The 12,393-nt window shown below is 54.2% G+C and overlaps 1 protein-coding gene across 4 annotated transcripts in view; it reads right to left on the bottom strand.

Annotated features, from left to right (window-relative positions):
* Positions 1 to 2,152: 2,152 nt before the first annotated feature.
* Sdcbp2 (syndecan binding protein 2) overlaps positions 2,153 to 12,393 on the bottom strand; it is a 28,352-nt gene continuing 18,111 nt past the window's right edge. For all 4 annotated transcript variants that reach the window (XM_047541910.1, XM_047541908.1, XM_047541907.1 and 1 more), the window contains 8 exons: positions 12,306 to 12,378; positions 11,092 to 11,161; positions 10,207 to 10,307; positions 5,827 to 5,985; positions 5,075 to 5,250; positions 4,823 to 4,994; positions 2,933 to 3,024; positions 2,153 to 2,666 (listed from right to left, as the gene is read on the bottom strand). In XM_047541910.1, the coding sequence (XP_047397866.1) occupies positions 2,612 to 2,666; positions 2,933 to 3,024; positions 4,823 to 4,994; positions 5,075 to 5,250; positions 5,827 to 5,985; positions 10,207 to 10,307; positions 11,092 to 11,161; positions 12,306 to 12,359 (879 nt within the window). In that variant the 5' untranslated portion in view covers positions 12,360 to 12,378 and the 3' untranslated portion in view covers positions 2,153 to 2,611. The remainder of the gene's footprint in view (positions 2,667 to 2,932; positions 3,025 to 4,822; positions 4,995 to 5,074; positions 5,251 to 5,826; positions 5,986 to 10,206; positions 10,308 to 11,091; positions 11,162 to 12,305; positions 12,379 to 12,393) is intronic.

Raw genomic sequence — 12,393 nt, forward strand, 5'->3', positions numbered from 1 at the left:
TCACCCCGCGGCCCCACAAGCCACTGCCTGACTCGTGGGCTCTGCCCTTCTGCTTTGTGCCCTCCCTGCGCGGGGGCACCTGCATGCGCTGGGAATGGCAGCCAGCCCAGCCATCAGGGCAGGAGCCCCCACTCCCGCCACGTGCTTTGTGCCTCCGAAGCCCCCCACCTCGCTCGGGACCTCAGGCCGGCCACCCTGCGTGGAGCCCCCGCCCCAGCCGAATCGAACGCCTGGGGCCTGGCTGGGGCTGCCCCACAGGACGCTGGGGTCGTGCCATGGAGGAGGCAGGGGACAAAACCAATCCAAAGCCGAGCCAGGACTGGCCACGGATCTAGGACCCAGCCTCCTGTGCCGCTGACGTGCAGCTGCGTAGCGTCTCCCTAGACACAGTCACAGCTTTGCAGCCAATAAATGTATGAACTCTGTCAGCACAACATCTATGTATTTCTCACCGCTGGGACTTGGTCAAGCTCCGCAGCCCCTCTCCCGTCCGTGTCCGGCTGTCTGTGGCCTTCCTATCGTGTCTTGTGTGTCTGTGGTCGTGGACGGAGTGCCTGGGCTGGAGGCCACCCTGCCCTGCTGCTGCAGAAGCCCCTTGTAAAGGGCTGGGCTGCGGGGGCCTGAGGCCTGCGGAGGAGGCCAGTGGGTCTGGAGACGCCCTCCACTCCTGCTCTGCCGGGACCTGAGTGGGTCAGGGGCCCAGCCCACAGCGTCGAGGTCCCTCGTGGGTCAGATGGAGCCTTTTTCAGGCTTCTCTTCTTGCCAGTGGAGGAGGCAGCTCACTGCCCGGCCCCGGGGGCAGACCCTGGGCCCACAAGGCTGGTGCCCTGGTGCAGCTCCTGGGGTGTGTGTACTCAGGACCCTGCGTCTATGCAAAGGGGCAGTGCTGCCCACTCAGCTCCCAGTGGCGGGGGAGCAGCAGGTCGCTGGCTCGGACTCCTAGCCCTGACTAGCCAGGGCCTGGAACAGGGGCCGGGCCTCCCCTGAGAGCACGTATCCCCCCAAGCTCCCCTTCCCTTCTGCTTGAGCCCTCCTGTGGGCTGCAGCCCTTCCCACCTGCACTTGGCTTCTGGAGAGGAAATCTTTGGGGCCCCCTCTCCACAACCTCTAACTAGAGCTGATTAAGTCCCAAGGAACAACGTCCCCAGGAACCACTTTCTAGAACTGTTGGTCCCTTGGAGCCCCAAGGCCAGAAGCAGCTGCTCCTTAGTTCTGGGGCCAGGACCAGGGCAGCCCTGATGCCCCTCTGGTCCCAGGTCTGGCAGGAATTGGGAGCTGAGGCCTGGGCTTCTGCACGGAGAGCTGACCTTGAGCAGAGCTGTGAGCACTGGGGACTAACTTAGGTGATCAGTGACGCACCCTTCCCAGGCACCACGAGCACAGGGCATCTGCCAGCACTTTGGGGAGGGGTGGGGCAAATTACGAAGTTCTAGGGCAAAGGCCTGCGGTGGGGCCTCTGCCCAGTGAACTTACAACTCCCTCTCTGACCTAGGGACAATGCAAATGGGTCACAGTGCACTCATATTATTAGACCACTGACGGAGAATTCAGGGGCCATGGGAAGGGGGAGGTGGGGAGGGGTCCTGACTCTCGTCTCCTTTGTCCTTGTGTTCAGAGTCGCACCTGCAGCAGACAGCTCTGATTAAAGCATGAACACCCAGCAAGACCCTTGGCCTGGTTTCTTTGTACAGTGTCTCAAGGGGGGTTGGTGGGGAGCCATGGAGGGAAGCAGAGGGCTGTGTGTGAGTTCAACCCTGCCGGCTGCTGCCGCGCGGGGCTGAGATGCCACTGCCCACTCGGCATCAGGTACAGGATCCAGAACCCTCTCCCAGCCCCACCAGGCGTCAGACCTGCCGGGCACCTTCCTCCCCAACCTCCCTCAAGTGACTTGCATGCCCACTTTGCAGATGCAGAAGCAGCCACGGTCACCCAAAGCTCAGAGCCAATGGGGTGCTCCCTCCACCAGCCCCGCCACCCCACAGCTCCCTAGGTCCAGCCACCCCTGCGCCAGACCAGCTGGCAGTGCGTGTCGGAGGCAGGGCCACGTCACCCCTCCCGGAGGCAACACATAGAAAAGGCCGGGGTGTCACCACTGTTGCAAAGAAAGCCGGCCCTGGTCTGTCACCCAGGATTCTGGAATTCCCAATTTCGTGTTTCCAATCAAATCTTTATTCAAAAGACAGTCAAGGATTCTAACTGGATGACCAGTTTTCAGTCTGCAGCAAGAAGCAAGGAAAGGCAAAGGCGAGATTCTCGTGAAGAATGTAGTTCTGTTCTCTCGAACCAGGGAGCCGTTTTCCTGGTAGAGGCAAGATCTTCAAAGGGACCCAGCTACAACTCTGAGAAGCGTCTGGCCGGCCTGTCCACGTGCCCAGCATGTAAATAAGTGCAGAGAATGGGCCGCACTTGGGTACTGCCCGTGCCTCAGCCCGGCTAGGACGGAGGCTCCCCGGAGGCCTGCGTATGTGAGCGACAGACTCTCGCCATCCAACGCACCCACCTAAGACGTGCTCTCCTGGAGACCCCCAGCCCAGGAAGCAGGCCAGCTGCAACCTGTCATCCGAGAGGGTCCTGCAGGAGGGTGGGATGGCCGAGCTGCCCTCCTGCGGCTTCAGACATCTGGGATGGAGTGGTCCATGGTGTGGTGGAGAAGCGTCGGGGACAACCTGGACAGGGGCAGTGGCCACAGTGGGGATCCTGGAACTCCTCTCCCCGCCCAGCCCCCAGAGCCTCCCAGGTGGGCGTTCACCCCCTGTCCTAAAACCGGAACACAGAAGCCACCAGCACCTTGGAGAGAGGTGAAGAGAGAGGAGAACGGGGAAGGCCAGGCTGCACCTGGGGCCAGCCGTGGAAAGGCCAGCGTGGCTGACGCCAGGCGGCCCGGAGGCCGGCGGGGAGGCAGAGTCGGGGACAGAGGAGGGCATGGCCTTACTTTTTGACCATGTGCTCGTAGATGACGGTGGGAATGAGGGTCAGGGTGATGACATTTCCAGCTGAGGCCAGAATCTCCATGATTGCTTTGTCCTGGAGAGGAGGTGAGGGAGTGGTCACCTTGAGGGCTGGGGCGAGAGACAGTGCCACAGGCCCCTTGCGGAGGGGTCATCACGGCTGCTGCTAGAGGACACCACTGATGCCCAACTGCAGGGGCCGGGCTCCTGGGCCTGTCCGGCCAGGGTTGGGTGCAGGCCTCCCGCCTGAGGTTCTCCAGGGTCAGAGGAGCATGCCCGTCCCCTCCCCAGCCCTCGAGGGCCCGCTGTGTGGGCCTGGCGCGCAACATGCCCTCAGGAATGGAGATCGCCTTCCCCTTGCCCACGTTTCCCATCCCGTCTGCCTGGCCTCGGTCACTCTCGGGTTCTGGTTCCAAAGCCCCAAAGGAAGAACCATCCGGTGGGAGACGTAAGCACACCGTCCCCGCTCCCGTGGCCAGACAGCCTGCGCAGGCCGGCGGGCTCCTCCCCTTACATCTCAGACCAGGGCAAGGACAAACCCAATCTCTATGCAGCGTGTGCCAGTCAGCCCAACGCTGCAGCCCTGGCCATCGGAGACTGGCCCTGACCCCAGGCCCCGCGACCTTTCCTTTACACATGTATCTGGTCCTGTTTTCTTAGTTGTTCCAGAATAAATGGGAGGAAATGTGCCAGATGGGGCTAGCGATGGCCACAGGGTGAACATAAATGAACTTCAGAAAGATAAGTGAGGTTAAGAAGCTAGCCATCGAGAGCCGCTCGGCAGAGGGAATGACCCCATGGCTAAGAGCCTCAGAGAGCCATGGCTTGGTCGAGCAATGGAGACACTCACGAGGATGCCTTGAGCCATCATGCGGATGAAAGACTCACATCTGAGCATGCCTGACTCCCAGAAGAGTCAGCCTGGCAGCGCTGTGGGGCTTTCAAAGGCGAGCGCACGAGTATCTGTGCACGCCAGCTTCTCAGCTGATATTCCCATGCTCAGCTTTCTAAGCCCTTTTTAGATGGCTATGCCTGATCCCAGAAAAGGGGGAGGTGATGCAGCAGGAGAGATCTTGGAGAACTATCAGGAAGAACTTCCGACCATAACAGTCACTAGAACAAACTCCAAGGAAGGTGGGGAAGACTGTCAGGCACAGGAAGCAGGCAGGTGACAGGAATGGCTTGTACCAGCTGCGGAGTGAGATGCCACTACCCAGACCACCTCTGCTGGGGGAGCCCTGCCCCAGGAATACCGAAGTGCTGGACATGGGAGAGAAAGGGGCTGTCCCTCTACCTCACAACTGGGTTGAGGACCACTCTCAGTCCAAGTGGCAGTGAGCCGGGATAAAGCCACTTCCGCCTGTTCAGGACCATGTGGCTCATCCATGGCCCATTCCCCAAAGATACCCCAATTCCAGATCCACAGCGCCCACCTCTGCTTGCACCTTCTTGATTTTTAAAGATCAAACTCACCACCACCCTTGAAAAATGGGCAAAGATCAGAAGTGGATTTCTAAATATAATTTTCTCAAAAAACATGACTGAATGTGATCAACATGCAAACAGAAGCGCCATGCAGAGAAGGAGGTGTCCCTGCAGCCAGCACCTCCCGGTGCCTGTGTCCCCATATGCCTTGCCACACGCCTCTTCCCTCCCTGTGCTAGGGACAGTAGCTAGTGCTAGGACTTCCTGAGCGCTCCATGTGTGCCTGGCACCCTGCAGAGCCATGGGCACATGGTCTTACTGAATCCCAGAAACCTTAGGACCAGGAAGCCATAGCTCAGGCGGGGGCTGCGGCCTGTCCAGACACAAGCCTCCCACCCCAGCAATCTCCCCAGAGCCCCCAGTTCCTGGAAGAGCTGGCCACCGCTCACCTTCAGTCCGATGACGTTCTGCCCATTCACTTCGCACACGTAGTGGTTGGTGAGGAGCCCATTACGGGCGGCAGAGCTCCCTTTGACCACAGATATGACCTTCCCCTTCTTGATGAAGAAGCCAACGTGGCCCAAGCTGTCCTTGTGCATGGTGACTGTGCGCTGGAAAGGTCTGGTAGAGAGGGACAGTGAGCTGAGCCTGGGGACGTGGCTGGAACTAGGCAGAGAGGATCTTGGGCTCTGGTTACTCACCTGTCCCTAATGACCATGACGATCTTCTCGGCCGAGGCCTTCTTCAGCGCCCGGTGGGCTTTTTCTGTGCTCCACCCAGCACAGTCACGCCCATCAAGCTGCAGGATCTGGTCCCCGAAGCGCAGCCCCACAAGGGAAGCCGGGGTGTTGGCCTGGACCAGCTGCACGAAGAGCCCCTGGGGGAGGCGGGGCCTAGAGTCAGTCCCCCGCCACCCTGAGTCCAGGCCCTGCTCCGAGCTGTTTTCCCCCGGGGGCACCTACAGGGTACAGGACTACGACTCTGCGGGGCAGGTACAATGATTACCCCGTCTTCCTGGGGAGGAAACATGGCTAGGAAAAAGCCAGATCAGGATTTCAACCCAGCCAGAGGCCGCACCGCCAACCACTCTACGGCACCGCCCCTCCCGGTGGTGTCCGACTTTCTTAGCTTTCACAGTCTGCAGATAAGTTTCCCCGGGAAGCCAGATCCCTGGGTGTCGGGGTGCAGGGAAAGGGAGCCACTGACCAACAGGAGCCCAGAGGGGTGGTGGAGGGATCCTGCCGCAACCGACCCGGCCCTGGAGCCTCTGGGTTAGCATAGGGGTCTGCGCCTCCCTCATGTGGACAGGGCTTCTCCAGCCCGTGGTGGGGAGGCCCCTGCGCGCCGCCCTCCCAGGCTGGTGAGCGGTGGTGGGCGCGGCGGCGGGCGCTGTCCAGCACCAGCGTGCGCGCTTTCCCGCCAGGGGGCGTCGTCGCCCGCCCGCCGCGCCTACCTTGTCGATGGCGCGCAGCCGCAGCCCGGTCTTGCCGCGCTCGTCCTTGCACAGGTGGATCTCGCGCACCCCGGGCTTGATCTCCGCACGCAGCACGCCTAGGTTGTTCCCGGACACCGGTGCCACCACCTGGCCAGGCATGAGACTGGAGATCGCCTTCTGCAGACATCAGGGGAGCAGGGAGTCTGGTCAGCCCCAGGAGCCGCGGGCCTCAGGGGTCACTGGGCTGCAGGTAGGAGAGCCGAGGACAGAGCAGCCCCTGGAACCCACCCGCCCCAGACCACGCACTGCTCCGCAGGGACCGCGGGGCGATGTGGCTCCATGTTGCCACTAGAGGGCATCAAAGCCCAAGTCCCTAAAAATGGGTGCGAAAAGGGGGCGGGGCCCCAGGGAAGCGGGGCGGGGGGCTCCTTTTCCAAAGCAACTTAATATCAGGAAGAGAGAGATCCTTTTTACATCCACTTAAAACAGAAAAAAAAAATATGGTAAATAGTGAGCAGTGACAAACAAAAGAACCCAGTATGACTCTTGTCTTAAAAATATTAACCTCAAGAATGGAAATTTAAGTCATCTATGGCCTTCGGAAATCACTATAAATGCAAATAAAGTTACCCAAATCTGTAACTATATTTGCTGTAACTTTGCCCATATTTTTTTTCTAGTCATTTAAGACATGGCTATTTGAGGTTGTTTTTCTTTTACCAATGTCTGTAGCTACTTTGTTAACTTATTGTATTTTTATTATTATTATTATTTCTTAGTCAAATTCTACCAGCGGATCTTCGTTCTTCCCACCTCCTGCCAGATACTGTCAGTCATCTTAGCTAATAAACTGAATACCTAGTAAGATATGAGGCTTTTGCTCAAAAATGGCCCACGAACCTGTAATTTGAAATTTAGTAGAAAATGCTGTTTAATGACATTACATTTTCAGTTGTATTGAACTGAAATCATTAAAATTTTATTTGAATAATTATATGCTGAAAAAAATATTAACCCCAAAATATAAAATGAACAAATGTTTCCTCCTAAAATGCAGAAAAAGGCAAAGATGTCTATTCTCATTACTAAACACAGTACTGGAAGATCTAACCAGCACAATAAGGCAAGAAAAAAGAAAAGGGATACAGACCAGAAAAGAAGAAATCTAACTTCTTATTCACTGATGACATGATGGTCTACTAGAAAATCCCAAGGAATCTACAAGTAAACTCCTACATCTAGCAAATTAGCTCTGCAGGTCATAAGATACAGGTCAACCTAAGAAAATCAATTCTTTGGGTCACAGGTACATTGGCCTGTTAGTCCCAGCTGAAGAGAGGCTGGCTGGAGAATCATGTGAACGCAGGAGTTCTGTGCCTGCCTGGGTAACAGCAAGACCTAGACTCAAAAAAAAAAAAAAAAAAAAAAAAAAAAAGAATGGTACTTCTCTATATATTAATAAGGTACGAGTGCAAACTGAAATTAAAAATAAAATATCACTTATAATCATTCAAAGATGGGGAGATACTTAGTCAAAAATCTAACAAAACATACCAAAACTATAACAAAAATAACATAACACTGATAAATGATATCAAAGAAAATCTAGAGGATCTTCTGTATCCATGGACTAAAACACTTTTACAGCTGTCACCTTTACCCAAATTGATATATAAATTTAACATAATTTCCATCTAAGTCTCTATAAGATATTTTGTAGATATAGGCAAGGTTAATCTAAACTTTTTATGGGAAAACAATGGAATTTTAGGATAAAAAGAACAAAATAAGAGTAATTTCTCTACCAAATTTCAAGATTTCTTCTATAACTACAACCACCAAGACAGTGTGATACTGGACACAAGGATCAATGGGACAGACTCTAGTATCCAGAAATAGCCTCACATGAGAAAGGACAAGGGACAGAGGTGTAGAAGCAGTACAGTGGGGGGCGCGGGGACCGTCTCAACAAATAGGACTGGAGCAGTTGGGCAGCCAGGGGCAAAAATATAAGCCTTGACTTAAAATTCACACCTTATGCAAAATCAAACTCAAACTCAGTCATAAATTTCATGTGAAACATAAAACTATAACAGATTTAGAACATAAAGAAGAAAATCACCAGGCACGGTGCCACATGCCTGTAATCCCAGCAACTCAGGAGGCTGAGGCAGGAGGCATCCTGGGCAATTTAGTGAGGCCCTAAGTAACTTAGCAAAATCCGGTCTCAAAAATAAATAAAAAGAAAAGAAAATATGTCTATACACAAACCTACACAGGAACAGCTTTGTTTGTAATAATCAAAAACTGGAAACCACTAAAATATACTTCGACAGGTTAAACAAACCCTGGCATGTTGCATTGCAGAATATTCTTCAGCAATAAAAAGGAATAAACTGCGGGGCGTGGCAGTGTGCATCTCTAATCCCACTGACTCAGGAGGCTGAGGCAGGAAGATCCCAACCTCCAGGCCAGACGCAGCAACTTAGCGAGGTCCTACACAACCTAGCAAGACCCTGTCTCAAAATAAAACATAAAAAGGGCTGGGGGTGTGGCCAGGCGGTAAAGTGCCCCTGGGTGCAATCCCTGGTACCAGAAGTAAATAAATAGATTTTAAAAATTAAAATAACTGAATGAAATATTGATACACATGAGGACTGGCATGGGCCTCAAAGGCATTATATGGCGTGGACAGGGGAAAAGCCAACCTCAGAAAGTCACATTATAGTATGTAATATTCCAAAGTGACAAAATTATACAAATGGAAAACAGACTAGTGGTTGCCGGGTCCGGGAGGGTGTCCGGGTGGAGGCGGGAGTGAGCGTGATTCCAGCTCAGCGGAAGGGCGAGGCTTTGTGGGGATGAGGCGATGGGTCTCTCCACTGTGCTGTGGTTACATGTATTCAAACATGTGATAAAATGACACAGATCCCCAGCACTCACTGCACCAGGGTGGGACTCCTGGTTCTAGACAGGGCCACGGTTCTGTAAAATGGAACCAGTGAGGGGGAGACTGCTCAGTGGTGGAGCACTTGCCTAGTGTGAGGACCTGGCTTTGCTCCCCTGCACTGCAAATGAATTAAAAAATAAACAAAATGTAACCACTGAGGAAACTGGGTGAAATACACTTCTCTGTACTCTATTTGCAACCTCCTGTGAAGCTAGTATTTATTTTTACTGGGTATTGAACGCAGGGGTGCTTAACCACTGAAGCCATCCCCAGACCTTTTATTTTTTTTATCTTGAGGCAGGGTTTCGCTAACTTGCTTAGGACCTCACTGAGTTGTGGAGCTTGGCTTCTAGCTTTCAATCCTCCTGCCTCAGCCTCCCAACCTGCTGGGATCACAGGCTTGTGCCACCTTGCCTGGCTTAAACCTATCGTTTTAAAATAAAACATTTGGGGCTGGGATGTAGCTCAGTGGTGGGGCACTTTCCCACCATGCGGGAGCCTTGGGTTCAACATCGAGCACCACAAAAAAATAAAAAGGAGATAAAATAAAAAGTAAAACACAATGAAAAAACCCTTATATTACAAAAATGCATTTTATCGTCTTATATTATTAGAACCGAGGTTGAATGCATTTATGTCCTCATTATTGTAACAAAGAATGATTGAGTAGAGGGGACCCAACACGACCTTCTTTACTTCCTGGTTGTATTTCACAGCATGACCATCAAGGGGGTCGCTGAGCAGAAGGACCCCAGGGTGTCACCAGTTTGGCCCAGGGCTCCACAGTCCTTATTGATTTTCTCCTGCTAGATCCTCATTCACCTGTGGATTTGCATGTGGCTAATGTCACTCCTGCCAACATCGTGAAGCCCTGCACCCTTGGCTAGAAGTGAAGTTGTTCTCTGCAGGCAATTTCGTTGGCTCAGGAAGAAGCTGGACAATGGAGACACTGGCCACGGGACCACAGGGACACCAGGGCCGATGCAAAGGGCTCGGAGTGGGATTGATCCCATCGCTGGATGCGTTTTCAGGAGTATTTCTGTGGGACGGCTTGGTTTGCTCTCTGAAACCTCGCAAAGCAGGAATCAAGCACTGTTTAACTTGGGGACCACAGCGGGGTGCCGAGCTCCTGCCGTTGCTGCCACGTCCCAGGCAGCCCTAGCATTAGATGCCCCCAGGCTCCCGTTGGCTCTAGTGTCTTTCCTTGGCGTCCAGCTTGATCAGGACAACCACCTGAAGCCACGGGTCAAAGGGCAGGGAAGACATGAAACCAGGAAACCCCAAAATGCTTTCCGCGAAGGCTCAGAATGAAAACTGCCATTGAGAAACAGAACCCTAAATAAGACCACAGTGGAGAAAGGAGATTCGAACAGAGAAAAGGGCGAGACCAAGCGGGAAGGAGGCCCGGGACGTTCTGTGCCGCCGTTGGGCAGGAGACAAATACTTACACAGTCACCCTCTGGACTCCCAGGCAGGCTCTGCTGGACTTCTCGGCTGGAGAGGGAAAGACCCATGTAGCTCTCCAGTTCTGCCAGGTTTGGGTACAAAACTGATGGGGGAGGAAGAAGGAAGGTTACCCGAGAGTGTGCTTGGCCACCTCTGCCTGGCCATTCATTTTTAGTAAAAATCGAGTCTAGGGATACTGTTCATTCCCAAAGTGCTGAGAGTGCCGTGAGCCCCAGCAGCGCTGGCTGGTGACGCACACTGCCTCCCTGGAGGGCTGGAGAGGCGCACGTGGGAAGGAAGTCTGTCTGCTTTGGCCCCGAGCAGCCTGGGGGGCACAGGGCCCCTCAGGACCACTGTGCAATTCGACTCGACTGACTTTGGCACCAGCTAAACACCCAACGCAAAGCCAGTGGGGCCCTGCGGGGTCCACAGGCCATGGAGGGCAGGACTCTGAACCCAGGGCAGCCCCCAGGGAACCTGCACAGAGAGCCGGGAAAGATCCAGCCTGAGTTCAAACTGAGAACTGACTCGAAACTGCGCACTCGCCTCTAGGGGGCACCATAACCATCTGGTAGCCCCATGCGGCCTTCCATGGTGGCCCTCCCTAAACCAGTTTTCCAGGGTCCCCTCCAAGGGTTCTGGAGAGGGCAAAATGTGCAGAAAGCCCCACACAGGAGAAGGTGAGAGGCAAGCCCTTGGTTCAGAAATGGCTAGAAACGGTGAGGCTGTGTCCTCAAGGGCAGGACGACCTCTAGAACCAGGCAAGCAGGACCTGCCCGGGTCCTGGAAGCAGACTCCTTCGGGTCCACACTGGTGATGGGGACCCACCAGGACCAGCAGTGCTAGCGGGGGTGTCAGGTGTGACCGTCTGTGTCGGGCTCACTCACCTGAGGGTGGGGAGACAGCCGTCTCCTGGGCAGGCAGGGTGGCCATCCTGGGCAAGGCTCTGGCCTGGGCCTGGGAAGGAGCAAGGAGTACCAGTCAGCTGCGGTCAGGACCCCAGGGACCCTCAGAGCCTGGGGCTCCCTGAGCAGGGGAGTCTGGGTACTAGGTCGTACGTGGGCCTGGGGCGGAGGGTGCCCATGAGCTCTCCAGGCTCCTTGGCGTGTGTGTGGCTTCTACTTATGTCGAGTGAATTAAGTGGGGCCCAGAAAGACCAATACCACACTTTCTCACTGATGTATGGAAGCCAAAAGTCAATTTCAAAGAAGTAGAGAATAGAACAGTAGTTACTAGGGCCCGGGAGGGGTGTGGGACAGGGGGAGGGATGGAGAGAGGGTTGTTAGAGGGTGCAGGGGTGCAGCTGGATAGGAGGAATAAATTCGAATGTTCTACAGCATAGTAAGGTAACCATGCTTGACAACAATTAATTGAATATTTCAAAATAGCTACTAGAGAGGATTTTAAATGTTCCCAACACAATGGAAAGATAAATGTCTGAAGTGCTAAATATGCCATCACCCTTATCAAACCGTTACAGTGTATATACACGTATCGAAATGTTACACTGTGCTCCATAAATAGGTACAATTACTACCTATTGACTAAAATAAAAATAGATATTTAAAAAACGTGGCCTCTGGAGATACACATCTTTCTGAGAGGAGGCTCCCCTGAGGCCCATGACCCAGCAAAGGTTCCCATTCATTTTTTGCCTGTGGCAGCCAGGACACCAAAGCCAACCTCCGAACAAGCTCTCAGTGGGAAAGGCCCACATTCTCAAAGTCCTCTGGGACCACAGGGCGTGGGATGGAGGGAGGAAGAAGCTGGAAAGACCGAAGCCACGCCCCCTGGGTTTCCTGTGGAGCGGGCCTGGCGCCACAGGGTCCACCTGGAGTGGGCAGAGGAAGTACTCAGACAGCTGGGTAGGAAAGGCATGTCGGCGGCTCCTTGGTCTTTTCCACTCCTGCTGTGAGACCACGGCCTCTGGATGCCTTCCCTGCCCAGGCCCTGTGGTGGGACCTGCATGCCACAGGGACTCCCAGGAGTGCCCAAGGTCCACAGTACCCAGCACCTTCCAGGACGAGCCTCCCTTAGTTACCCTGGGGTCACCTGCAAGACCTCAACCAGGGAACCCAGGCTAATGGGCCTGGTGGCTTACCTGGATGACTTGGTCCACCTTCAGGTCCTCCAGAGATGGGTACAGGGTGGCCATGGCTGCTCCCTGGAACACCCTGCAGAGAGCAGAG

This window comes from Sciurus carolinensis, chromosome 2 (assembly GCF_902686445.1).
Source record: "Sciurus carolinensis chromosome 2, mSciCar1.2, whole genome shotgun sequence".
NCBI lineage: Eukaryota > Metazoa > Chordata > Mammalia > Rodentia > Sciuridae > Sciurus > Sciurus carolinensis.